At 36.9% G+C, this 26,442-nt stretch overlaps 1 protein-coding gene across 1 annotated transcript in view; it reads left to right on the top strand.

Annotated features, from left to right (window-relative positions):
- The window catches only part of LOC116503823 (contactin-4-like), a 222,280-nt gene that overhangs the window by 148,640 nt on the left and 47,198 nt on the right, over positions 1-26,442 (top strand). Inside the window, exon 9 of the mRNA XM_032210467.1 lies at positions 5,316-5,443. Within this exon, the coding sequence (XP_032066358.1) occupies positions 5,316-5,443 (128 nt within the window). The remainder of the gene's footprint in view (positions 1-5,315; positions 5,444-26,442) is intronic.

The raw sequence follows: 26,442 nt of genomic DNA, 5'->3' as shown, positions 1-26,442 counted from the left end.
CTTAAAGAAATCACTACCAGACATTTCTGACCAAATTATAGCCTTGAGCTTTTTAAAAGTAAGAAGAGATTGAATAACATTAGGTGTATACCTTTGAGAATGTGTGCTTATGTTTGTGTGCACACTCATTAATTTTGTACTAATTTCCTAAGCAGAATTTATTCAACTTGGTAAAAGTTAAATTAACTGGGTAGTTTTTTCAACAAGGTCTATTAGAAATAGTTCATTTAGTATTAAAATTAGCTATAAATGGTTTGTTGTCGAAAATATTTTTAAATTACTAAATTGGCAAATGAATTTTCACCAGGAAACCCATATCTTGAATAATACATTCATATAAACATCATGTAGATAGCATTAATAAGAACTTCAGAAAATATGTCATGGGTCAAAAGACTTCCCATCATATCAGATGTTGTATTGTTTTTATCAATATTTATTACATTAATATTTTAAATAGTTTTCTCAATGTTGTTGTACTAAAATGCTATTAACATACATTTATAGATTATATTAACAAACATAATACATTAAGCAGTTGTCAATACATTTTCTATTTCATATTTGCAAATTTTGTTAATGGTTTTAGTCCGCTATCAGTTTGAATGGGGGTTCTTTTATATTATTTACTTATTGAAATACAGTAGACTCATTCAGTGGTATGATTTGGTGATGTATATTAGACTCAGTTACACGGAAATACATGTTTGGATGAAAAACAGAATTCAGAACTTAACAATATTATGTATATTTCTATCTAGAAATAGAAGTTAATTAAATCACTGGCTGTTAGTTAAGACCAGGTTCCCCAACTCAATATAACATAGCACATTTTGATGAATAGCATTTTAATGTTGTCAGAACACTGCTTCTTTGCAATACTTTTGAAATAGTAAGTTATAGCAGCTGAAAAATTATTGCAATCATTTTTGATTGAAATGGAAGGGACTTTGGGGGTCTTTTAGTCAACCCCCTGCTCAAGCAGGAGTCTATATCATTTCAGATAGGTGGATGTCCAGTCTTTTCTTTAAAAACCTCCAGTGATGAAGCACTTACAACTTTTGAAGGCAAGCTGTTCCACTGGTTATTTGTCCGCACAGTTAGTAAGCTTCTTCTTAATTCCCAGTTTCTTCTCTCCTTGATCAGTTTCTACCAATTGTTTCTTGTCTTGCTTTCTGGGGCTGTGGAAAATAAGTTGACACACTCTTCTTTGTGTCTGCCACTCAAATATTGGAATACAGCTATCATATCACTATTAATCATCATTAGACTGGCCATATCTAATTCCTGCAACCATTCTTCATATGTTTTTGTGCCCAGGCCCTTAATCATCTTAGTTGCTCTTTTTTTGCATTCCTTCCAAAGTCTCAACATCTTTTTTGTAATTTAGTGAGCAAAAGTGGATGCAGTATTCCATGTGTTGTCTCACTAAGGCTTTATATAGCAGTACTAATATTTCACATGGTTTAAATTCTATGCTCTACAAAAAAGTTCTACAACAGCTTTTTTGGCTGCTGCCATGTACTGCTGGCTCATGTTTAAGTGATAGTCTGTTAGGACTCCAAGGTCCCTCTTACAGTTTTTAAGCCAGGTTTCATCTAATCTGTACTCATAACTTTGGTTTTTCCTGCCTAGGTATAAAACCTTGCTTTTCTCCACATTAAACTTCAAGGCTATCAATCTCTTTTTAGATCCTGAGCTTGTCTTCTAGGGTGTTGGCTATTCCTGCCAGCTTAGTGTCATCTGAAATTTGATGAATTCCCCTTCTATTCCCTCATCAAAGTCATTTATAATGATATTGAAGAGTACTGGGCCCAAGACGAAACCTTGTGGTACCACACTAACTTACTTCTCTCCACGTAGATGTAGTACCATTAAAGACTACTTATTGAGTATGATTTGTAAGCTAGTTAAAAATCTATCTGGTGATGGTGTTACAAATCCATCTGATGGTGACTGCACATCTTTCTAATTTATCAAGAAGTAGGTTGAGGACTACTTTGTACGTGATGAACCAGGGCCTTGAAGCTGTTAGGGACTGGATAAGGGCTAACAAACTTGTGCTCAACCCAGATAAGACCGAGTGGCTGTTGTGTTTCCCTCCCACTAATTTGGCAAGTGTTCCATCTCTCAGGCTGGGGGGTCAAACACTACACCCCTCAGACAGGGTCCACAACTTGGGAGTCCTCCTGGACCCACAGCTGACTTTTGAACACCATTTGTCAGCTGTGACCAGGGGGGCATTTGCCCAGGTTCGCCTGGTGCACCAGTTGCACCCCTACCTGAACCAGGAGGCTCTCACAACAGTCACTCGTGCCCTTGTGACCTCTAGGCTGGAATACTGCAATGTGCTCTACATGGGGCTGCCCTTGAAGAGTATTCGGCGACTTCAGCTAGTCCAGAATGCGGCCGCGCGAGCGATTGTGGGTGCACCTCGCTTCACCCACATAACACCTATCCTCCGCGAGCTACACTGGCTACCTGTCGATCTCCGGATACGCTTCAAGGTGCTACTTGTCACCCATAAAGCCCTTCATGGTAGTGGATCTGGGTACTTGAGAGACCGCCTACTGCCAACCACCTCCACGCGACCATTAGATCCCATAGATTAGGCCTCCTCCAAGTTCCATCTGCCGATCAATGCCGACTGGCAACTACGCGGAGGAGAGCCTTCTCGGTGGCAGCTCCGACCCTATGGAACGATCTCCCCGTGGAGATTCGTACCCTCACCACCCTCCAGACTTTCCGCACAGCCCTTAAAAACTGGCTATCCCGTCAGGCCTGGGGCTAAAGACTGTAACCCACCCGAATGGTATGAATGTTGTGCTTTTAATTATGTACTGTTTTACGTGTTAAATGTTTGTTTTACCCCCCCCTTCGAGTTGTGAGCCGCCCTGAGTCCCCCCAGGAAAAAGGGCGGCATATAAATAAACTCTCAATCAATCAATCAATCAATAATGCCTTGCTGAAGTAAGCATAGTAAGTATACTATGTCCCAGCATTTTACTGGTTTACTAATTTAGTTACTCTGTCAAAGGATAAAATAAGATTGGTTTGGAATGTGTTGTTTTTAACAAACCTGTTAAAGTTGGAAAGATCCTTGGAAGTCTTTTAGTTCAACCTTTTCTCAAGAAGATGACCATTTATCATTCTGGACAAGTGGCTATCCAATCTCTCCTTAAAAACCTCCAATGATGGAACACATACAATTTTTGGAGGCAAGCCATCCCACTGATGAATTTTTCTCATTGTCAGAAAATTTCTCCTTAGTTATAGATCAGATATCTCCTTGATAAGTTTCTATCCATTACTTCTCATCCTGCCTTCAGGTGTTTTGTAGAATAGGTCTTAATTAATTTTGGTAGAAGACTTTGTGATCTGAGCTACAATCTTTATTGATTTAATCACTCTCCATCTTTGTTTGCAAAATATATACCGTATTTTTCGGAGTATAAGATGCACAGGAGTATAAAACGCAGCAAGATTTTGAAGAGGCAAATTTTTAAAAAAAGTTTTTGCATTCTGTAGACCTCCCAAAATGGGCCTGTTTTTTCCCCAAAAAGGGCAGGAATAGGCTTTAGGAGACTTGTAGAGTGCTCCTGGGGAGTGGGGAAGCAAAAAACAAGCAAAAATAGCCCATTTTTTTTGCAAAAAAAGGCCCATTTTTTTGCAAAAAAAATGTCATTCATAGCATTTAGGAGGCTTATAGAATGCTCCTGGGGGCTGGAGGGCAAAACTGAGCAAAAAACGCCCATTTTTCACTCACTTCTGCCCTTCAGGAAAACTGTAAAAACTTGGCTGTTGACTTCACTGTTGAGGTCCAGTCCCGATTAGAATGAATGTATGAGGTGTTGCTATTTTAAACCGTTTTTTTTTTCATTATGTGTTCGTTATGTGTCTTTTTTTTTCTCTTTTTTGTAAGCCGCCCGGAGCTCTTCGGGATTGGGCGGCATATAAATTTTATAAATAAACAATAAACAATAAAATAAATAAATAAATAAATAAATAAATAAATAAATAAATAAATAATAAAAGCCTCCTAAAGGCTCTGCATGACCATTTTGGTGAAGGGGAGGTTTCGGGAGGCCAAAAATGCTGTATTCAGTGTATGATGCATCCAGATTTTCAGCCACTTTTTTTAGGAAAAAAGATGTGTCTTATACGCCGAAAAATATGGGAATCATTTTGATTTTGGTGTTGTTCATTCACAGTGTGCAATAAAGTAATCTTTTAGATTTTGGAAAGAAAGCATTTACCATAAACTCTGAATGGTCTTGGCAGACCACTGCTAGTCCATCTCCAGATTCTTTTTATATGTCATTTTTTCCCATTATTCCACGTGCTTTATATTCCCTGTATTTAACATGACATCTGTTTTTGATGTTGTATCAATAAAATGCTGCAAGTCATCATAGAAGTGTTCAAATTTCATTTCTTGTGCATCTGTAGTTTAGAGCATTGAATGGATTGTCATGATCTTGTTTGGCTTGACTTGGACTTGAATTGAGTTCATTCTATCATTTTAGGGGTGAATCCAATCACTGATTTGACACTCTTTTGTTAATAATAATAGTTACTCAACTTCTTCTATTATTTCTTATCTGCAATAGATCCAATATTCCTCTCATGTGAAGCGACTTATTTCAGTCCATCTCAGTTTGTTGATTCCCAGAAAGTCAATGTTCAGTCTTACATTTCTATTCTAACAAATGTCTCTTGTTCATGGTTCTATCATATGCAGATGCCTTTTGTCTCTCACACATCAGAAGCTGACATCTTTTGGGCTTTAATCCAACGATATCATAAATATTAATGCTACTTGTACTTTTGGGCAATTGAATTGATTTTTCTGTGAATTGGAAGTCACAACGGAGGAAGAAAATGCTTATAGATCATACGCCTGTTAAAAAAAATGGACTGTTGGTTCATGATTGTGATGTGGTTCATTCATGTGATCCTTAAAGCCTACCACATTCTATGTGCATCACAGATTTGCTGTAATAATCTAGAAGTACTCATCCAAAATTAAGCAACATTAAGTAAGCTAGTCTTCTCTATTATAATAGAACAATTTTCTATTTTAAAGTTCTTAAGTGATAGTGTCTTGATTTTTCCAATGACTTGTGCATTATATAGAGTTGCCAAACTGATAAAGGGAGAACTTATGAAAATGGTGTAATGCTTTGCAGCCTCCAGAAAATTCTTACATATCAAGTTCCATAAAAATGCTAATTGTTCCTTAGTTGTTTAAATTGTTTTAAAATACATCATTTATTCTATTTATTTAAATATTACTTGCATTTATCCATTTACAGGCATACTCTTTTGGAAGATGGAACTCTAAAAATTGCCAATGTTACCAAAGCAGATGCTGGGAGTTATACATGTATAGCAACAAATCATTTTGGCGTAGCCAGCAGCACTGGGAACCTGATAGTAAAAGGTAAGATATTACCTTCACCAGATAGTTCCTCAGCTTGAGTTCCAGTAAGATATCTGTGAATTTGTAGATCTTGGAAAGTTTAAAAAAATGAAATTTGCATGTAGATTTCTGAAAAGCTACTTTCTTGAAATATATATGAAAACACACAGAGAGACAGACAGACAGATAGACAGACAGACACACACACACACAGAGAGAGAGAGAGAGAGAGATAGATAGATAGATAGATAGATAGATAGATAGATAGATAGATAGATAGATAGATAGATATAATATACAGATACTTATATGAATTAAGTACTTCAAAAATATAATTGCCAAATTTGTTGTTTTCTTTTTTAGAGGAAAAATCCTCACACTCACAATTGCACTCACAATTTCTTCCTGCATGCTAATTATTCTTTCTCAGGTTTCATATCAGGTGAGAAATTCCTTTCTCATCTACAGAAAATTGTATTAATAAAAAAAAAACACGAGTAACTGAAAATAATAAAGTGAATTTCATGCTCACACATATGGTCCATGGTTTGTAAAACTCTTAAACTGGATACATTGTTTTTGTTTCAAAAACATTTGTTTTTGCATCTCTTTTCTTCAGAAAATGAGCAATGTTCTGATAATAATACAGGTGTTTGTGCCAGCAAACCACAGACCACTCAGCAGAGTAAGAAGAAAAATGAACAGAACAGCACTGCAAAATAAATAATACAATTTTTTTGCTAAATGCAATCGTAACAGATTGGGAGCAAGACTAGAAAAAATTATTAACTGCAATTAAATACATCACACTGTTCCAGAATGTAAAGCCACATATTAATAACTTTTGACTCCCTTTATCAGTACAATTTTATATTAGTATATTTCTTTATCTACTGAAGAATGTTTGGTATTACCTATGCAATTGTTGAAACCTCATTTCTATATGTGTTCTCTCTTCATCACACTGATGTTTTGTCTGTGTGTTTGTTCATTTTTTTAAACTAGCATATATATTTTTCAGTTGGTTTTGCATCTTAATACCCATTTTAATCCCACAAGCAAATAATGCTTTTTCTGCAAAATCCCAATAGTCTCCCATTCAGCAGCTATCTTACAGGGCAAGCTCTGCTTAGTTTCAACAACCCAACTCTTACCACGTGTCTGTAGTCTCTAGGCACATATATGCTTGGGTAGCATTTTATAGACAAACGTATAAAGCTTCCTTTACGAGAGAAGCTAACCAAGAACTGCATGTGGTTTAATCAGTTTCACCAATTCATTGGTTTTATGGAACTAGAGAGAACAGCTGCAATAAGGAAAACCAAGTGAACATATTTTGTTTTACTTCCTCTTCCTGCTGTGAGGTTTCCCCATTCCTTCCGTGCTCCATTACATTGATGCATTTATCAAGCTACTGACATTGCAACAGAAATGCTGCTATTATGTTTAGAAAGAGAACGTTGTTTGTGTACGCTCCCAAATAATTGCCTCTAAGAAATAAAGCCTGCAATTTTGTACACAGTTGAACTGGTTTAGGATTATGCTGTTCAAGGAGGCAAAAGTGCTGTCCTTTTTTTTAATAATTATTAAATCAGCACTAAAAACAGGTTATTACAGCTTTATAATAATGATAAAAGCAGTGAGTCTGTAATCAAGCAAAAAATCGTAGTTCCCATTTGTGGTGTATTATACTCTGCTGAACAACATTGCTGGCTATTTGATTATTTTAGCCCTTAATTTTATTAATTTAAGAGAATCCACCCCATAAAAGTAAGTACTTCAACTGATGTAAGATTTTTAAAGAAAATCCTTCAAAATACATCAGTGTAATCTGTTTTGTTGTGATAAAATTAGTACATATTATTGTTTTCCTTGAAATAATAGTCCATTCCCCCCCCCAAGATATAATCAATGCATAATTGTAACAATATAGCCAATATTCTTCTTTTAACGCACCTCAGGGCTCCATAATTTATATATAAAAACACTCTTTTACCAAATTAAATGGAATAGTAAAATGTCAGTCGTAGCATTTCTAATTGAGCAGATGTACTGATAATGACTAATGTTTTAAATTAAATTATACTCTTTTGATGAGTAGTCTTGCATCTGATATAGTAAGTCTTTATAAATCTGATAAACACTTTCATCTCCCTCTTCTCCTTGGCTCTCCTTGGCTCTTAGAGCCAAGGTGGCGCAGTGGTTAAATGCAGCACTGCAGGCTACTGCTAGATCAGCAGGTCAGCGGTTCAAATCTCACCGGCTCAGGGTTGACTCAGCCTTCCATCCTTCCGAGGTGGGTAAAATGAGGACCCAGATTGTTGGGGGCAATATGCTGACTCTCTGTAAACCGCTTAGAGAGGCCTGAAAGGCCTATGAAGCGGTATATAAGTCTACTGCTATATTCTTGAGGAAGGGAGCAGGAGTGAGAAAAAAACATGTATTGGAAAACAGATCAAAAGGTATTGATGTACTGCTTTGTAATTAATCAGTTTTATAACCCAGTCACTCTAATTCTTCCAGATTGAAGTGAAAGGTGGCCCATTTTGTTTTCCTGGCTACATATCTTATTTTTAATTTATATTGCACTGTATACTATTAAAGGCATACTAATTTTGGTCAAAACTGGAAACCCTACATTTACAGTCATGATGAAGAATGCATCTTGTCTTATCTTTGCATTTTCCCCTGTAGTATGCATAGATGTGCATTATAGAAATAAGCATTATGAATATTGACTCTTGTTCACATGTATAACATGAACTACAGGCAGGCAAAGATTTTTTATACTTTTAGGATACTTAAACTGATATTTCAGTGTCTGCTGACTTACTATCACTTGTCTAGAATTATTTCCTACAAAGTATAGGTGCTTAACTCATGTTTTGTTAACATACCTTAAGAATTACTTCATTTTATTTATTTATTTATTTATTTATTTATTTATTTATTTATTTATTTATTTATTAGACTTATATACCGCTTCATAGGGCTTTCACCCTCTCTAAGCAGTTTACAAATTTTTTAGCAAATTGAGTCAGCAACTTACCCCCACAGTCCGGTTATGACAGTTATTTTGTTATAAGTTGAAAGTGATTGATTCTGACTCAGTTCTATTATTGATTACTTATGTGCCAATATGTTTTGCCAGTGTTAGAGAGAGCCAGGACTTTGCATAATGTGTCCAAAGTATGATGATTTAGTCTAGTCATGATCTTTGAGTGAGAGTTCTGAGTTTATCTGTTCAATGATCCATTGCTTCATTTTCTAGGCTATTGAGGGTATTCTCAGGCATTTTCTTTAACAACAAATTCCAGAAGCATCAATATTCTTTCTCTCCAGCTTCTTGAAGGTCAAACTTTCACTCCCATAGAGTATCATGGAGAATAACATTGGCTGAACTATTCTTATCTTTGTAGGAATAAATGCATCGTGGCATCTGTTTATATCTTTTCTATGGCCATACTGCTAGATGTGCTAGACTGTGGCATATTTCTTGACTGCTTGTTTCACTAGTGTTGATGGTTGATCCTAAAAGGCAGAATCTGTCTACCAGTTTAGTATCTTCATTGCCAGATCTACTACTGGTTGTTCTACTTGTTGTCATTAGTTTAGTCTTTATTTTTAATTTACATCCACTTTTTCATTGTGTTCCTTGACTTTTATTACTGGAGCTTGCAGGTCTTTTACACTTTCGGCTATCAAAGCACCATTATCCTTAATGGGAGCAATATGCTGGAGCAGAGAATACACCAGAAGGCAAAAACAACCCTGGACATTAACTCTAACCCAAATTATTTACATCTATCCCACAATATGGCCTGTAGAATGAAGAAAACTCTTTGAAAGTCTAAACAAACCGTAAAAGTACTTTCATTTTTTGCTTATATCCACAGACATTCAAAACACTGTTCTTTCTAAAGCAATGTTACATGAGGTACAGGATGGGAGTAAGAAATAATAAGCTAAAAAAAATCAAAAGATAGAAAAATAAAGGGATTTCTGTTATTATCCTTTGCATTAAAGAAATTAAGCACAATGGTGAAAAGTTTAAAGTCCTTCATACTAGAATTTTGCTGCTGATGTTTTACAAATAAATATATACCTTCACTCCTTCGGGACTAGTACAGGCTTTAATTCATGGAATTTGCAAGTTAAGATGTTTTAGTGAAAGGAATATTCTAGGGTTGAAAAGGAAGTGAAATTCTATTTCTGTACCTTTATCCTTCTGAGTCTCATAGTAACAATAACAAGAGTGCCATAAGGTTAGTATTTATTTAGTAAAATAAGCAAAGCAGCTACTTCTTTTCTTTTCTTTTTCTTATGAGTGCTTTCTTAAAAATTCCCCTTGTGTTATTCTGTTTCAGATAATAGTCACTTCAAAAATAGTTTTGAAGCAAGTACTGAAATTCCCTGGGATATTTTCTGTAGTCTTAACAGAATTTATTTTAATACAATTCTATGAGTCTAAAAATTATTTTCCATTTTTTTATTACAAAGTAAAATAGACAAAACTGTATCAATAGACCCCAATAGTAGTTTTACGTGACATACCGTATTTTCACCCATATAACCCGCGGGCAATATGCGTTTTTACCTACCCCGCATGCCCCTGCGGGGTATAAAAGTGGGCGGGGTATACGGAAAATATTTTACACGACAGCGACTAACAGATTAACTAATCTGTTAACTGATCTCAGCACTTTCCCTTCTCCTCCGTTCCTCCCGAGGCGGGAACGGAGGAGAAAGCCTGGGTGAGCTGGGGAGGGGTTGGAGGAACAGAGGAGAAGGGAAACTGCTGAGATCGGGGAAGGCATGGGAGGCAGGAACGGAGGAGAAAGCCTGGGCAAGCTGGGGAGGGGTTGGAGGAACGGAGGAGAAGGGAAACTGCTGAGATCGGGGAAGGCACGGGAGGCAGGAACGGAGGAGAAAGCCTGAGCGAGCTGGGGAGGGGTTGGAGGAACGGAGGAGAAGGGAAACTGCTGAGATCGGGGAAGGCACGGGAGGCAGGAACGGAGGAGAAAGCCTGGGCGAGCTGGGGAGGGGTTGGAGGAATGGAGGAGAAGATTGGTTTTAATGGGGAGGTCCGATGGAATAGCGCTAATGCAATGTTTGACGATTGGAACATCTGCTCTACATGTAACATTTAGAGTGAAATCTTATGGAGATGTAAATACTATCCCTCCAAACATCATATGGATTCAGAAATGCATTTTTTTAAACTACAAAAACTTTCAGTAATGATACCATTTCTATTTAATTACTCTAAAATGAGGTATTATATACCAATCTTTTATGAAATCATTTTATGGCATGTTGTCCTTATTTAGGGAAATTGTTCATTTTTTAATCATTGTAAAGCTATTTGATACTGCCTCAACTCAACTCACAAATATATTTTTTTCCTATTGAATTTCAAGATCTCTCCCTTGAGTTGAGTTTCTCCAACCCCACCCCAGCTCACCCAGGCTTTCTCCTCCGTTCCTGCCTCCCATCCCTTCCCCGATCTCAGCAGTTTCCCTTCTCCTCCGTTCCTCCAACCCCTCCCCAGCTCGCCCAGGCTTTCTCCTCCGTTCCTGCCTCCCGTGCCTTCCCCGATCTCAGCAGTTTCCCTTCTCCTCCGTTCATCCAACCCCTCCCCAGCTCGCCCAGGCTTTCTCCTCCGATTGGTTTTAATGGGGAGGTCCGATGGAATAGCGCTAATGCAATGTTTGACGATTGGTTTTAATGGGGAGGTCCGATGGAATAGCGCTAATGTAATGTTTGCCGATTAGTTATAATGGGGAGGTCCGATGGCTTACTCGTCGCGGGTTATATAAGAGGGCGGGGTATACGGAAAATATTTTACACGATCTTGAAAACCTGCGGGTTATTTGCGTGGGCGGGTTATATGGGTGAAAATACGGTAGCTTCAACGCAATAAAATGCACTACATTTCAATATCAAAACTACTAAATACATATTTAAAAGATACCTGAATGATAGAAAAGTAAGCTAAACAAACAGCTGAAGTAGCTTCATCATGCATTCTACTTTTATATTCTTCCTATTGTAATATGTTTTTGTCATACTTGACAAATATTTATGAATCCATAACCTGAAATAACACCAAGTCCTCTTCCATTCTGTAGATTGCATACTGTCACATGACGTATCACAACTTTTCCCCCCTTTGCTAATTTGGGGGTAGGCGTGGCTAGCACGTGACACATCTGGCCCGCATGCCACAGGTTTGACACCTTCTGTAGAATATCCTTACAATATTCAAACATTAAGTTACCACAGGAATATTAATTCCTGTGGTAATTCAAGCAAACATAGGTAAAACCAGACTTGCAACTTCTGGAATGTTTCCAACAATTTACTGTTAACTTTCTGGAAGTCTGTTTATATAAAAAGCAAAGTATTTCTGACAAATAATTTTATGGTCCTTTTAGTTCTATGACTAATCCTCTGATGAACTCAACACAGGTTCTTCAATATTGCAGCCCCCAAAATTGGGATTGTTGCATTCAAAAGCATGCTTCAAATATGTGTTATCTTCACAAGGTTCCAAATCTATAAGGATCCTGAAGTTCCTCTTTTTCTTTGCACCAGCTGCATGTAATATTAGCTGTCACCTTAACTACAGTAAATGCATTATAATGTCATGTAAGAGGGGGAATTATTATTCCTACTTCCTGTAAACCCAAGAGAGCTATTTTTGCTGGGTAGTATAGCTTACAAGTCCTTCTTAGAAAACTGTAAGGACATTTCAAGCTATCTACTGAGTTTCGTGTGGAGAAACTTTAGTAGCCGTAGTTGTGGAATGTCCTCAAGGTTGTCCTCCTGTGGCATGATTGGGCAATTTTACACGTATTTATTCTGTGCTTCAAGGATAGCCTTTATCATTTTGCCAGATAAAGTGCACATTGGACTTTCTGGGGATAATCAGTTTCCTCCCAGAAATCATAATCATCTATTTTTAAGCTCATAGCATGTAAAGAAGATTTTCTAGACTGATTATTTAATTGCTGTATCATTGGACAGCAGGAACACTTTTGCTTTGAAGCTACTGTTAGCAGCACTCAGCAATCAGTTAAACACATAATTTGCTTTTTGCTATTATTCCATCTACCTGCCCTTTTCCAACATATTGTTTTCTTTTTTGCAAATCTTTAACTGTTGATCCTTTTCTCTTCTAAGGATGTTCTTATCCACTATTGTTTCTAATTAGCTTGTTTATTTTCCTGAGCTTTCCTCTATCTCTATCTCTGCACACTTCGTCTTGCTTGCATCTCTCTCAGACCTCCTAAACAGCTTGCAAACATAAATGAAACACAGCCACCTGTTTCTCCTTCAAGGCAAGCTTATCCGCCTTACTGTATTTTGCAAATAATTGTTTTGTGTATTGCAGTCTTTCCCACTGAGAGACTGGCAAAACTTGTACCTCCTTCCTTTGGACAGAATGCACCACCCATGCTATTTATTGCTCACATAGCCTTTGCAATAACACAAGAACCCATCCTGAGTGTGTGAGCACTGTTTTCCTGCAGAGCTGTTCCAAGCAGAATATTTTCCAACACCTCCAAAAACAACAATGTTCAACAAGCTCTATTGCTTAACAAATTTGTTCTGTTATGCAGCAGTATGCTTACTTCTAGAAACTTCTTAGTCTCATTGTGCATGGAGCTGGCAAATAGTCAAGAAAACGTAACTATGGGATCAATTTGCAAAACTCATTTTCATCCACCAGCCAGGAGATGGGCAAAGAGAGCAACATGCTTCTGCTTTGGCTGTAGCAGCTGGGCACAAAAGGCGAAAGGCAGGTGGAGGGAACTGAGAGAGAAGGCAGCTGGGCATGTGAATGTCTGCTGTGCTGTGCTGGGATGGCTGAGGTTTCCCAGTGCCTGGCAACCAGACCAGGGGTGGGTTCTTGCTTCTGTTACTGCCAGTTCACTCAGGGACATGCTTTGCGTGCATGCGTGCTTGATTCCCGCTATGCGCGCATGCGCAGTAGTTAAAAAAATTGTTTCTGCACATGCACAGAAGCAAAAAACAAGATGGTGGCTCCTACAGTGCCACTAATAGAACTGGTTTGGGGGCATGGTCAGCTGAGTTACTATCTATTCGGCCGAACCGGTAGGAACCCCCCTTTGAACCAGATTCAGAGATGTGCAGTTATGGAGGAGCTTGCTATCCTGCAAGGCAGAGTGCAGGGGAATCAAAAAGGCATAGTTGAGGGGAGATAGGTGCAGGTGGTGGCTTGAAGCACTCCTGCAGTCATAAGGCGTTCGATCCTGATGGGGCTCAAAGTTTGACTTAGCCTTCCATTCTTCCAAGATCGAATGATGAGCCAGATTGCTGAGGGCAATTGTCAAATAATACCTACATTGTAAACCACCCAGAGAGTGCTGTAAAGCACTGTGGAGTGGTATGTAGCCTAAATGCTATTGCTACTTGTTCAAGAGAAAAGCAGTAAAGAAGAATAGCAAAAGTAACTGGAAGAATTACACAATTCACCCAATTCAGTTTGGGTGAAGTAGTTTTGTTCCTGTATCATTTGAAATATTTTTTTACATTTCCAGCAAAGTGCATAAATATATAGGCATTTAATGTTTTAGGTGTCTGTCATATACAACCTATATGCTATAGGTTATGTATTATTATGTTTAGGACAATTATGCTCATACATTCAACATGCAATTAAAATTTGCAGTTTCCTCTTCTATAATATTCTGTTGTGTTTATTTGTAGTTGACCAATTATCATAAAGCAGTAATTCAACAATGAAAGTGGTTTATTTATAAATACATAAAAATAAATCTATGATATAAATGAAAAAATATAAAATTTATAAATTCCTGGATTTTCATGGTATATAATTTCACCCAAATAGCTGTTGAAAATGTAACCGTATAATTGCTTGATTAGATTTTTAGAGGAATTGTGTGTTTTGTTGTAAAAAGCAACTAGAGACTTGAAAGTATATTTTTGTTTCAAAGGCTAAAAAGATGTTACAGCAGTTTAAAGACAGCTAGGTATCCCTTTCACGCTACATGCTGACAATGCATAGAAACAATTTGCAAATATTATATAATAAGTGAGTAGAAAACATCCTCAGAATCCAAGCAGAAGATACTTGAATTAAGCTGCACAACAAACTCTGTTACAAGCCATTTTCTTTTCCCAAGGGAATTTAAATCAAATTCGGGGAATCCTATCTTTTGTTTTAAACTACTGTTACTTGTCCTGGTGCAACACCTTAAGAAAAAATATTAAATTTTATACTCCATTTGGTACCTCATTTTTACAGGCTAAGGAAAGCAAACAGAGAATGCATTAAAAAAAAACTTTCAAAGTATTTTATGCATCCACCCATGCTGTCATTCATCCAGCCTCTCATCTCAAACCAGTAACTCTTGTAGTGAACAATCATAAAAAACAATCAAAATAATTAAGCACAATACAAAAAGATATTAAATACAAATAGCAGTCAGCGATATTATAACCCTGTGATGGCGAACCTATGGCACGTGTGCCAGAGGTGGCATGTAGGGCCCTCTCTGTGGGCATACACGCTGTTGCCAGTTGGTCTGTTTCCAGCACACACATGCACAGCTGGTCTTCATGGATACTGGAGTGCCTGAAAATGCCCCCCAAAACAGCCAAAAATGCTGTTTTGGGGTCATTTTCAGACTGTTCTTCAAAACCAGCCCAAAAAATGGCCTGAAAATGACCTTGAAAGCAGCCTGAAAAAAGATGTAAAAATGGCCAAAAAACAGGCATGTGTGCGCCAAAAATCCGAAGACCAGCTGGCGGACGCATGTATGTGCACTGGCCAGCTGGTCTTCAGGTTTCTGGCATTCTGGTGCACACACAGGCATGTGTGTTCTGGTTTTGGAATCAGGACTCCAGACCCAGGCACACAATCAAGTTTTCAAGGCCTTTTGAAAAGCCAGCAAATTGGATGGAATGATGAAAGAAGATGGTCCTCAGGTAACCTGGTACTAAGCCATGAAGGGCTTTAAAGGGGACCCTCATCCAGCTCCTACCAGAGATCAACTAATGTTGTCTCAATGTTATATCCTGTCTTGAATCTGGATCCAAAGGGGTCCAGATAATCTGCTTCCTCCAGTCCTTTGAAGCTGCCATGCAATGACTTTTTCTACAGCCTTCTTAAAAAAGGGAAGTTTGTAAACTGAATGGAAGTTGTCCAAATTAGTTGGGTTGAACGATGATGCCTTGAGGAAAGGAACTACCAATGCCTCCTTAAGAGTCAGCAGGACTTCCCCCTCCTCCAAAGAAGAATTGACAACTACCCAGACCCAAATGTTTGTCCTCTCCTGAACAGCCCTGACCAAATACAGAATCAAGAAGAGAAAATGTGAAAGTGTGCAAAATTGAGCATGAGGGAACGATTTCTTATTCAAGTCTGCTGATAACTTGTACTGAATAATTAAAATGTTGACAAAGTAAAAAATTAGGTACAGCTAACATATGAACTGTAATCTCTCTCCATTCACCAATATATGAACTGTACACAGGTCTGCGACTAAAAAGCTGTTTGATTATTTTCATGTAATTTCCGTGTATTTTGGTGTGCTGAAAACAAATAAAATATTGAAAAAACTCCAAGACATCATGATTTGCCACAACATGCAAAATTGTCTTCACATTTATCAATTTTTTTTATTTTTGGTATTTTTTTATATTATGGGTTTTTAACCAAATTTAAAGTCCAAATTACTATTAATTAATTCACATAAGTGCATTTAAGATATAAAATGCCAAAAAAACCTTAAAGGGTTTGTCTGAGTTATATAAAAAAAATATAGCACTGTAAATCTAATGGTCAGCAATATATACATAAGCTTAGCAAGTTTTAAGTCTGTGCTTCTAATGGTAGAAGGGGTTAATCTTTCCTGAAGAATCCAGTGGGAGGGAGATACAGGGCAGATAGCAGCATCTCCAGTCAGTGCAGGGGGCGTGGCCAGCACTGTGACGTCTCGTATACAAACACAGAGCTGGTCTCTCCTGCATGCCACATTTGTGCATGAATCATCATCAGGTTCTTGGTTCTAGGCTGTTCACACTTTTTTATCGCAATTCATGTTAGCTCATCATTCTTCAACCGTTATGTTATGGCTCCGTGAAAGTGTATTAATTCACCAGACAGTTTCTGTTTCATCTGTGGTGAATATACAGTGTTGAAGCAACAGCAGAATATTACAGACTTTGTGAAAAAAATATACTTTGCATACTTTGGACTAAAAATTGGAGATCAAGATAAAGTTTGAGCGACTCATAAAGTGTGCAAACGGTGTGTTGAGGACCTCCAAAACTGATTCAAGGGTAAGAAAAAATCTTTCCGTTATGGGATTCCTATGGTATGGCGAGAGCAAAAGAACCATAGTGATGACTGTTACTTTTGTTCATGCGATGTGAAAGGGTTTAATTCCAAATGGAAGCATTCCATTTCATACCCCAATCTTCACTCAGCAATTCATCGTACCCCCCATGGCACAGATATACCAGTACCCAAGCCCCCTGCTATCTTGGAAAAGATACCTAGTTCTGATGAAGGTGAAGTCATACATGAACCAGATGACAAATCAAGTTCTGACTTTGAAGATGATAGCAGATCAAAATTGTTTTCTCAGGAGGAGAGGAATGATTTGGTAAGAGACTTGAATCTTCCCAAAGATGTCGCTGAATTACTCGGATCAAGGCTGAAAAGCAGGAATTTATTGTTGGCAAGAGTGTCATCTTCCTGGTTCAGACATCGTGAAAAGGAGTTCGTTTCTTACTTCGCCCAGGAAGACAAGTTGATTTATTGCATCGATGTCGATGGGTCAATTTAAAATCCAATATGATTCAGAGCAACGGAGTCTTTTTATAGATTCTTTAAAAAGAAGTTTCAAAGCAGTTTTACTCCACAACGGTTTTTACGCTTCCATACCTGTACGTCATTCCGTACACTTGAAGGAAACATATGAGATCTTGGAATTGGTTCTTCATAAACTTAAATATGAAGACCATGGTTGGTAAGTGTGTGGGGACTTGAAGGTCTTGTGCACGCTGCTTGGGCAACAAGCTGGGTATACCAAATACCCTTGTTTTCTGTATCTATGGGACAATCGAGACCAACAAAATCACTGGACCAAAAAGAGTTGGCAGCTGAGGGTGCTAACAGTTGGTGAAAAAAATGTCCTCCAAGAAACTTTGGTACCTTCCCATAAAGTTCTTCTACCACCTCTCCACATAAAATTGGGATTGATGAAGCAATTCATAAAATCACTTCCAAGAGATGGAGAATGCTTCAAATACTTGGTCACCAAGTTTCCATGACTGTTGGAGGCAAAATTGAAGGAAGGTGTGTTCGTTGGACCAGACATTAGAAGGCTTATAGTTGATCAAGAGTTTGTCAATACCATGACGGATTCTCAAAAAGAATGGTAGATTGCATTTAAAGAGTTGTACAAAAAGTTTCAGGCAATAACAAAAATCCTCACTACAAAAAGATTGTTGGAAGAATGCTGAAAGCATTTCAAGCTTTAGGTTGCCTGATGAGTTTGAAAGTGCATTTCCTCCAGTCCCACCTTGACTACTTTCCTGAAAATTTGGGAGCTGTGAGTGAGGAACAAGGTGAATGATTCTACCAAGACATTAAAGAGATGGAAATGAGATACCAGGGAAAATGGAGTAGTACAATGATGGCAGACTACTGTTGAATGCTTCAGAGACATTCCAGATGCTACTCACAAGCGTAAATGCACCAAGAGGAGCCTCACAAGGAAGAAGAATCGAGTTCAGTGTGTGTAGGTGAGCTCATTTCAGTTCAAAAAAGGATTTTCATGAAAATATTGTAATAAAACTTTAATTGTATAAGTCTATTTCCATTTATTTTGAGGTATTGCCTTATTTAACATAGTTACCTAAATTGTCAGGAAACGTGATGTCCTATGACAAAATGGAGGTCATTTTCGGATTCAGCGCACCTAAAAACATAAAGATTATGTGGAATAGCCAAAACAGTTCTCGAATTTTTTTTTTTTTTGCAGACCTTATTATTCACTTATCACGCATTTTAAAAAAGGGTAAGCATTTAATACAGCAATGTTGTAATCATTCTTTCAGCAACGATTGTCACGTAAAATTGTAAAGAATCCTCTGGTCTAAACAAATGTGTCACAGGAAGGTTATTTCACTGTATATCACAGCTGGCTTCAGTCCTCTGTACTTCGATCATGTGCCTTCTGTAAAATACAGATTTATTGCAATCTTTATTTGAACTATGGCATATATTATGGCATCATACATTAAAAAAAATATTCACCAGAGAGTACCATAGTTACCCAACTTGAGATGTCTGAGGATACTCGATATATATTGATTACCCCCATTCATAAATGAGGCTCCAGAGAGTTTCTACCCAAGTCTGTTGCCTTTAGCTCATTAATTTTGCAGCAGCTTATGTTCTTATGCCATAAGGTTTTCTGTCTTCTCTTACTATTTATTTACGTCTCTGCTTAAGATGGCTGGTTCTACTTCCTGCTATCTAGCTCTTTTTATACTTATAATTTTAACTTTCTTATAACTCGCTGTCTCATTTTTTCTGCTAGATTCGTACTCTGTTCCTTGCAGATTTTGATTTTCCCTAAACTTTAATTTTAGAGGTTATCTTTCTGTCTATTTTTCGCCCATTTTATTTCTCCTCTATCGGTCTAGTATGATTTAATTAAAGAGCAGAGAAAATGGAGATGATTTTGATGGAAATAAAAAAATAGTTTTGGTTATGAGTGAAGAAGGCTAAACAAATTGAATGGAATTTAAAAAAATAAAACAATGACATGTTTGGGGATGAAACTGAAACGAGGAGATTCTGGAATAAATTTTTGGAAGTCTGTATGAAAGAGACAATCATATGTCCAAGTGTAGAATTGAAATGAATGCTATTAATATTAGTGTTCAGAGTAATACAAAAGAAGCATATTCTGACATTGTCGAAAAATGGTAAGAATACAGGAACTGGTTATATTACAGGAGTAATGTAGGTGTGCTTCATTAGGAAGTTATTATTTCTTTAAAGTTTGTGCTGCATCTATGCCCAGCAACTGGAAAAATGCTATTCCTGCTCCCCCATATTTTCCTACAGAAAAATGTGAACAGCCAGTCCATGGATTCAGATGCTACAAAGACACAAATCAAGTAGAAGCTGACAGATTTATTGAACAAAAGAAAACAAAAGAATAACTTTAACTGCACATTATAAGACAGGCAGGAAATACTGAGAAGCAAGGCAATAAAGGAAACATAGCAGTGCTCAGTAGATGACTATAAATGCAGGACAGAATCTTACATTACAGGAGCAGATGGGACCCCCTCCCTCCCCTCCCCATCAAAGGCAGCTGGAGATGCTGCCCAAATGATTCCTGTAAATGTAGGCACATTTTCCAGGCAGACCTATGCTCAGATCCACTCATAGAAGGATCATCTGAGTTTATTGAAGCACAGCTATTATTTCTATTTCTTGCCTAATAGTAATCAAAATTATCTCATCTAGTATCCCCTCCTTGCATAGGTGATTGGCCTCACAAAGTACTTTGAAAAGAAAGAGATAACATTTTTCAGTTAAGCTATTAGATGCGCAACTGGAGGACCTTATTGTTGAATAGAAATACAAAAATGAAATTATTTCATGTAAGCATGCATCAAACATGGAGTACACCAGTTAAAACACCTTACCATTATGTTTCTGTTCTGCAGTTGTATTCAAACAGTAAGGTGACAAAATACTGGAGAATTGGAGTATTAAGCAGCAAACTTTGAGAAATGTAATGCATAGCCTTCCCAGACCAGGTTATTTTTTTGGTTCTTTAGCAGGTCATTAAGAAATGTATAAATTTGGAAAAGGAAGTTTGTTGTGCATTTCTAGATTAGGAACAGGATTTGAGAAAATAAAGTTTTACAGAAATATGAAATGGAATTCAGAAGGTGTACAACTAGAAATCAAACCCTATATGGGAAAGTTAAAGGATCTGGGTATATTTAGCTTAGAAAAGGGTGGAGATATGATAATTGTCTTCAAATATCTGCAGAGTTGTTACCTAGAAGTTGAAGTAGACTTGATTTCTATTGTCCACGGGATTAGAGCCAGAAACCAATTAGTTAAAACTATAAGGAAGTAGGCATAGGCTTCTACATTAGTTCTTTTTTTTCTAGAAGATAGGAAGATAGTCAGAGATGTTATATTGGATATGGCAAGAGAGCGAACCTGTTATCTCTGAGGTCCATTCAAGCTACAGTATATAATTTTATGTAAAATATCTCCTTGATTCTTAATGTATTTCTGAATGAATGGGTAAGAAATGTTTTTGTAATGATTAGAGATCTGTTGGGTGGGGATGTGAGTGTCTGTATACATAATGTATATATGCAAATCCTGTCATGTTTTTGGCTGAAAGAACGCAGTGTCAGGGTTCCAAGTAACACCCACAATGAAAGAAGACTCCGAGGCTTGAGTTTCTCAAAGCTCCATTTTATTAGAGAAGTCATATTGGCATATCTGGGCAAATCCGAATCTGAAAGTTTCCAGGTTTTCCCCACCCAAAAGAAAGTTCAAACCCCTGCCCAGCACTCACACGTCCGTCACATGGCCCAATCAGATACCGTCCAAAACTGGAGATGCCTCCCAGTCACACCATCGCAGCTGCAGGGCAAGGTGCCCTTGACTGCCTTAGAAAGGAATGCTATTTAGACTATATTTCACCCATACTCTATATAATCCCTCCTCCCATTTTCCCACAGCAGAAAAATGTGGCAGGCCTGAAGTCTCAATGTAAAAGATGGCTTCCAGGTCTGACACACAAAAGATTTGCAGCAAATGTTACATTGTTTTGTATAATGCAGTGAGGAATATGAAAATTACAGGTAGTCAGTGCTTAATAATAATAATTGGGACTGGAATTTCTGTTATTAAGCAATAGAGTTGTAGAATACATCATCACATAATCACACTGCTTAGGTACAGCAGTCCCTGGTTGTCAGATTTTTTGTTAAGGAAATACCTCATGGGCCGTTAATGTCACCTGACATGGCATTGACTTTGTTTGTGAAGATCTCTCAGGGAAAGTCACAAATTATTATCATGTGAGAATGGGACACTGCAGAAATCAACCATAACTACACTTGTTCAATACTGCTGCAACAGTTGCTGAATGAGTGATCACTAACTGAATTCTACCTGAAATGTATTAAAGAATGAATGGATAATGAATGAAGGTAGATTGAATACAAGTGAATGACCAGCATGAAATAAGAAAATTGAGTTGGTCTGGTTATGTAGAAAGAAAGAATTAATGAATGAGAACCAAACTCAAAGTAACTTTATGACAAAAGAGTGAATGGATTGAGAATTGACAAGAAGGCAATTAAAATTTTGTTTGGGTGAAATTGATGAGATTCTCAGAAAAAAAGGAAGGAGAAATTTTAATTTTTTTAAAAAAATGTATAATGCATGAACATATTTTTTAAAAAAAAAATATTATTGCAAATAACACTGCATTATTTTGGGACTACAGCAGAATATGTATTGTATAGACATGGATAGGATTATGTTTTAATCTCAAAAGTCCATGATGCTTCTCTTCAGTAAACATTGTCTGGTCAAATCTATGCTAGCATATATTTGGAACAGACAGTCTTGTTTTTGTTGTTGTTCAAATGATTTTCCTGAGTACTGATTCACTGCAATTTAGCATAACACCATAAGCAGATAACAAGAAATATATTGAAGATATCCATCTGGTGTGTATTGAATTGCTTGTTCATTTCATTCTCGGTGGTTTGTCATTGGCTTTACTAATTATCTCATTACAACAACTTTACAAACAGTACAATTTAGTCATTAATTTGATGAAAGTCTTGCTGAAAAGCAACTAGATATTAAAAAGCATACATCTCTGACCTACATTTTCTGAAAGTTAGAGAACATACCTCTAATTTAATGCCCAGTTTATAACCCACCTGGCTTATAGATACTTCTTTCAATGGGAATCTGGCTATTCTGAAATAATCTGTAAAAGGCTAAAATGTCATGTTTTATTTATCTCATGAAGCAGTTTTCAAGGATGCAGTTGATCATATGAAAAGAAATATTGTTTCACTAGGAAAAATGTGACAACACACTCTCTTTTTAAAATGTATGAATTTTCTGCAGAAATAAACCTTTTATTCTTGGGATCACATGTTTTCTTATTTCTGTCCTCTATAAATCAACAAATACACAATGCATTTTTCAACTTTTTCTCCATCATACATTTGTCAAGAACTTGCTCAAGAGCAAAAATCTTTTGACACATCCCCTGCCCAGCATAAAACCTCACTGCATATTCCAAATTTTCTTCCTCATCACCTGTTGTATTCTTTCTCTGAGAATACTTTCAACACTTTCCCAATTATACTTCACAAAATAATCCCCCTGATATGTCCCTATTCATTCTTGCTGCTTTCCTATTTGTGAAGGGGAACAATAACAGTATCGTTCCAATCCTTTGTGCAATTATAGTATTCATAGGCACATTAAACAAATCACACAGCAAACCCAATCCACATTTTGACATTTTTTTTTGTTTCAAAAAGCCTTACCATTTTTCCACATTTTTAGAACATTTGTGACTTCCTTTTTGCCAATTTCATCAATCATCTGTTTCCATCAGTACTGGTCTGCATTTGCATTGTCTTTTTAAACTTAACTGTTCCTTTTCTATTACATTCTTTTTTTCAACTATAGTGTTTCTATATATGCAGTACCTTATGTCTTCCTCATTTTTTGCATTTTCTTACTTGCCTTTTTTCTGTTCCACAGTCTACTTCGATTTATCATTGTACTAAGAATTTTTTCTATAAATACCATTTGTGTAACTTCACACACTTCCATCTGGCACTCTGTAATATAATTATTTATCATTCCAGTTTCCAATAGCCACTTTTTATATCCATATTTCATTCTCTTAATTGAATAGGTAAACTTATTTTCTAATATTTTATCTTCTATGACTTTTATTTTTTACTTTCTGCAGTCATTTTCTTTTTCAGAGTTTTTTCTTTTGGGGTTTTTTTCCTGCAATATTTTTGGTCAAGATCTATTCTTGACATAACCAAAAGGTGGTCTGCTCTGCATTTAAAACATCTAATGCTTAAATTCTGTATTTGAAAGTACATTCATGGGTGACTACATGGAAATATCAGGGTTGTTAGCTAGATTAAGGTGTTCAAAAAGTATTTCTTCAGGGCTGCCACAAAACTTAAATGTATATATCCATAAAATCATCAGGAGTAAACCTTGGCTTCAAATCTGCTTTCACATAGAAAGCAAATTTATACTTTGTTGCTTCATTAATTTCAGTGTTACATCCAAGTGGTGTAATTTTTCCCAGCATCCTGAAGTTTTGCAACAAAAACAAAATGACAGCCAAAATGGCAGCCAAATGCCAAATTTTAGTGGTAAAATGTAGGTCTTTTTTAAAGGTGGAAATATGAGTGGGTTGCATCTCTGAGGCCCTCATTTCCACTATTAACAAAAAATTAAAAGCAAAAATAAACCCCCCTCAAATCAAAATGATTAAGTATCATAAACATGTTAGCATTTACCTAATATGGTGAAGAAATAAGCTTTAGAGAAATGCTAAGTTTTAAAGTTCAGCTACATCCCATACTAAAAAAAGCTAAGTTGCTGATGGAAATAATAAACAACAATAAACTTTATTCCCAAAGTCCATTATTGATAGTATAGTTGCTATAGTATATTTGCTAGAATGACATGTTGTACTTTATGACGATATTGGTATTTAAGCCTAAAATGCTATCATACCAGCAAATATTCAATCTGAACTCCTGCTATCCTATTTTAGAGGCGATCTAACAAGAAACCAGTATCTTTTTGTATATCATCAAAGCAAATTTGCAACAACTGCAAATTACTTTATTGTTGCTACTCAAATGTTCGAGGATCTTGCGCATAGTTAAGAGAGGAAAGTTTAAGGGGAAACTTAAATTGCACTTTTAATATATGTATCTTCATTAGAGAATACCAGGACAGCTGCTGCTTTTAGTGAAATACTTTGGTTTCAGGGCAATGGTGAAGATTCCTATATCTACTAAATTAGCAAGCAGAATGCCTCAACCAGCAGCAAAAGTGCTGACATTCTGCTCAGAAAACAAATACGGTTATTTTCTCCCCTGATGGGAAGTAACTGGGTTCCCCTTTCTTTAATAGGTTTATTTCTCTTTCTTTTGCGCTCCATCTGCTATGTTCCTTTGCAGCTTCAAGCTGTTTAACAACACGGAGAATTTGGTTTGCAGTAAAAAAAAATCAGTGAAGCCTAATGGTCCACTTACCATTTGAAGAGGGTTTTAGAAACTCTTGCAGAAATGGCATGCTTTCATTTTGGTACTGTTCATTTTAGAGCTGTGAATTATAAATTGTAGCATACTGGGGCCATACTGCAAGTTTTAATTTGAAAAATGCTCAATGCATTTGAAAAATGCTCAATGCATTTGAAAAATGCTCAATGCATTTGAAAAATGCTCAATGCATTTGAAAAATACACTGTGTGTACACCATTTGTTGTCTTCTCAAGGAAAATAAGTGCTACAGATATGGAAAGAGTATCCATATAGTATAATTTGTTTTTGTTCCTACTAATTCCTTCCACCAGTATATTTTGAGGCTTGCCTTTAAGCCCTTCTGGTTAAGATTTACCTCAAAATCCTTCTGTCCTTCATATTAATGATAGGATATAAAATAAAAGAAGGCACTTGACATTTATTTGCCTAAACCACAGAAGAAAACACTTTTTACGCACAACAGTTTGAGACCACAAAGGCTCTGTGTGTGTTTATGTGTGCGTCAGTGGTGGTATTCACTTACTTTCCCTATTGGTTTGCAAATACGAGTATGCCCCATCCACACATGTTCTCTGCCTTCCACGCTTTTGCTTGAAAACGTGCCTAAATAGGACGGCATAGAGCCGGGGCAGATGGACAGGCCCACCCACGATATCCACTACTATTTTTGGTGAACCAGTCCGAACCAGCTGAATTCAACCTCTGGTGTACATGGATGCACAGTATCTATGCCCTTTCCATTTTGGGAAGGTTTTAATAAGATAGGTAAATAGAAGGAGAAAGTAGGAACTAAGAAAGGTAGCAATCACACTCAGAGAGAATTTTAAATAGTCAAGTCAACATAGCAGAGTGTATTAGAACAGAGACGGAAGCATGAAGAGAGTTTCTGTAAAAAAAAAGGATTCAAATCAGAATACGTATCTTTGGACTTTAGGTTTGGTGCTATTTGAAGACAACACTAAGTAAAAGTTTTACATGATAGTGACGTGTGAATCTAGCTAAGCGCCTAGTCAAAAACAGACTGTAGTTAGCCTAATGGTGAGTTTTGCAGTATTTTTAATCTAGGTGATATAACTAGCAAATAACAAAACCTGCCTTCTTAAGGAGATCAAATATACACTATCAAATGGTGGATGGCTCAGATTTACCAGGTTTAGTACGTGAAGCAAAATGCAGCCTGCAGAAATGCATTGCTGAGCAAAACCTTTGATATTACCTAAGCACACTAGCACTCTAAAGGCCTCAAATCACAGAGGTGGCATACAGAAGTGTTGGTCTCTTCAGAGCAGATGGGTTTATTCATTATTTTAATGAATATTAAAAAATCCCCAGATACGTATTTCCATATCCCTTGTACTTAGGTGAGAGACATTGTTCTGACTTTGTGCTGTTTCATTGGAAGAAGCCAGTCCCAGAATAGTAATGGAGGTAGTGATGCATTGAATAACCTCTTCTGCAGTAGGTAGCATTCTCCTGACTTTCTGCTTCATTAATGATCTAATCTGATAGAGATAATAGAAGATTTACTACTCCTAAGGGAAGGATTGCATAGATCAAAAGTGAATCATATAGAGATACAACAAGCAATTTCCCCTTTTGGAACTTATTTAGCTGTGCCTTACAGTTTAATC

The sequence above is a fragment of the Thamnophis elegans genome, chromosome 2 (genome assembly GCF_009769535.1).
Source record: "Thamnophis elegans isolate rThaEle1 chromosome 2, rThaEle1.pri, whole genome shotgun sequence".
NCBI classification, from domain to species: Eukaryota; Metazoa; Chordata; class Lepidosauria; order Squamata; family Colubridae; genus Thamnophis; species Thamnophis elegans.
This window is presented reverse-complemented; position numbering and strand designations above follow the sequence as displayed.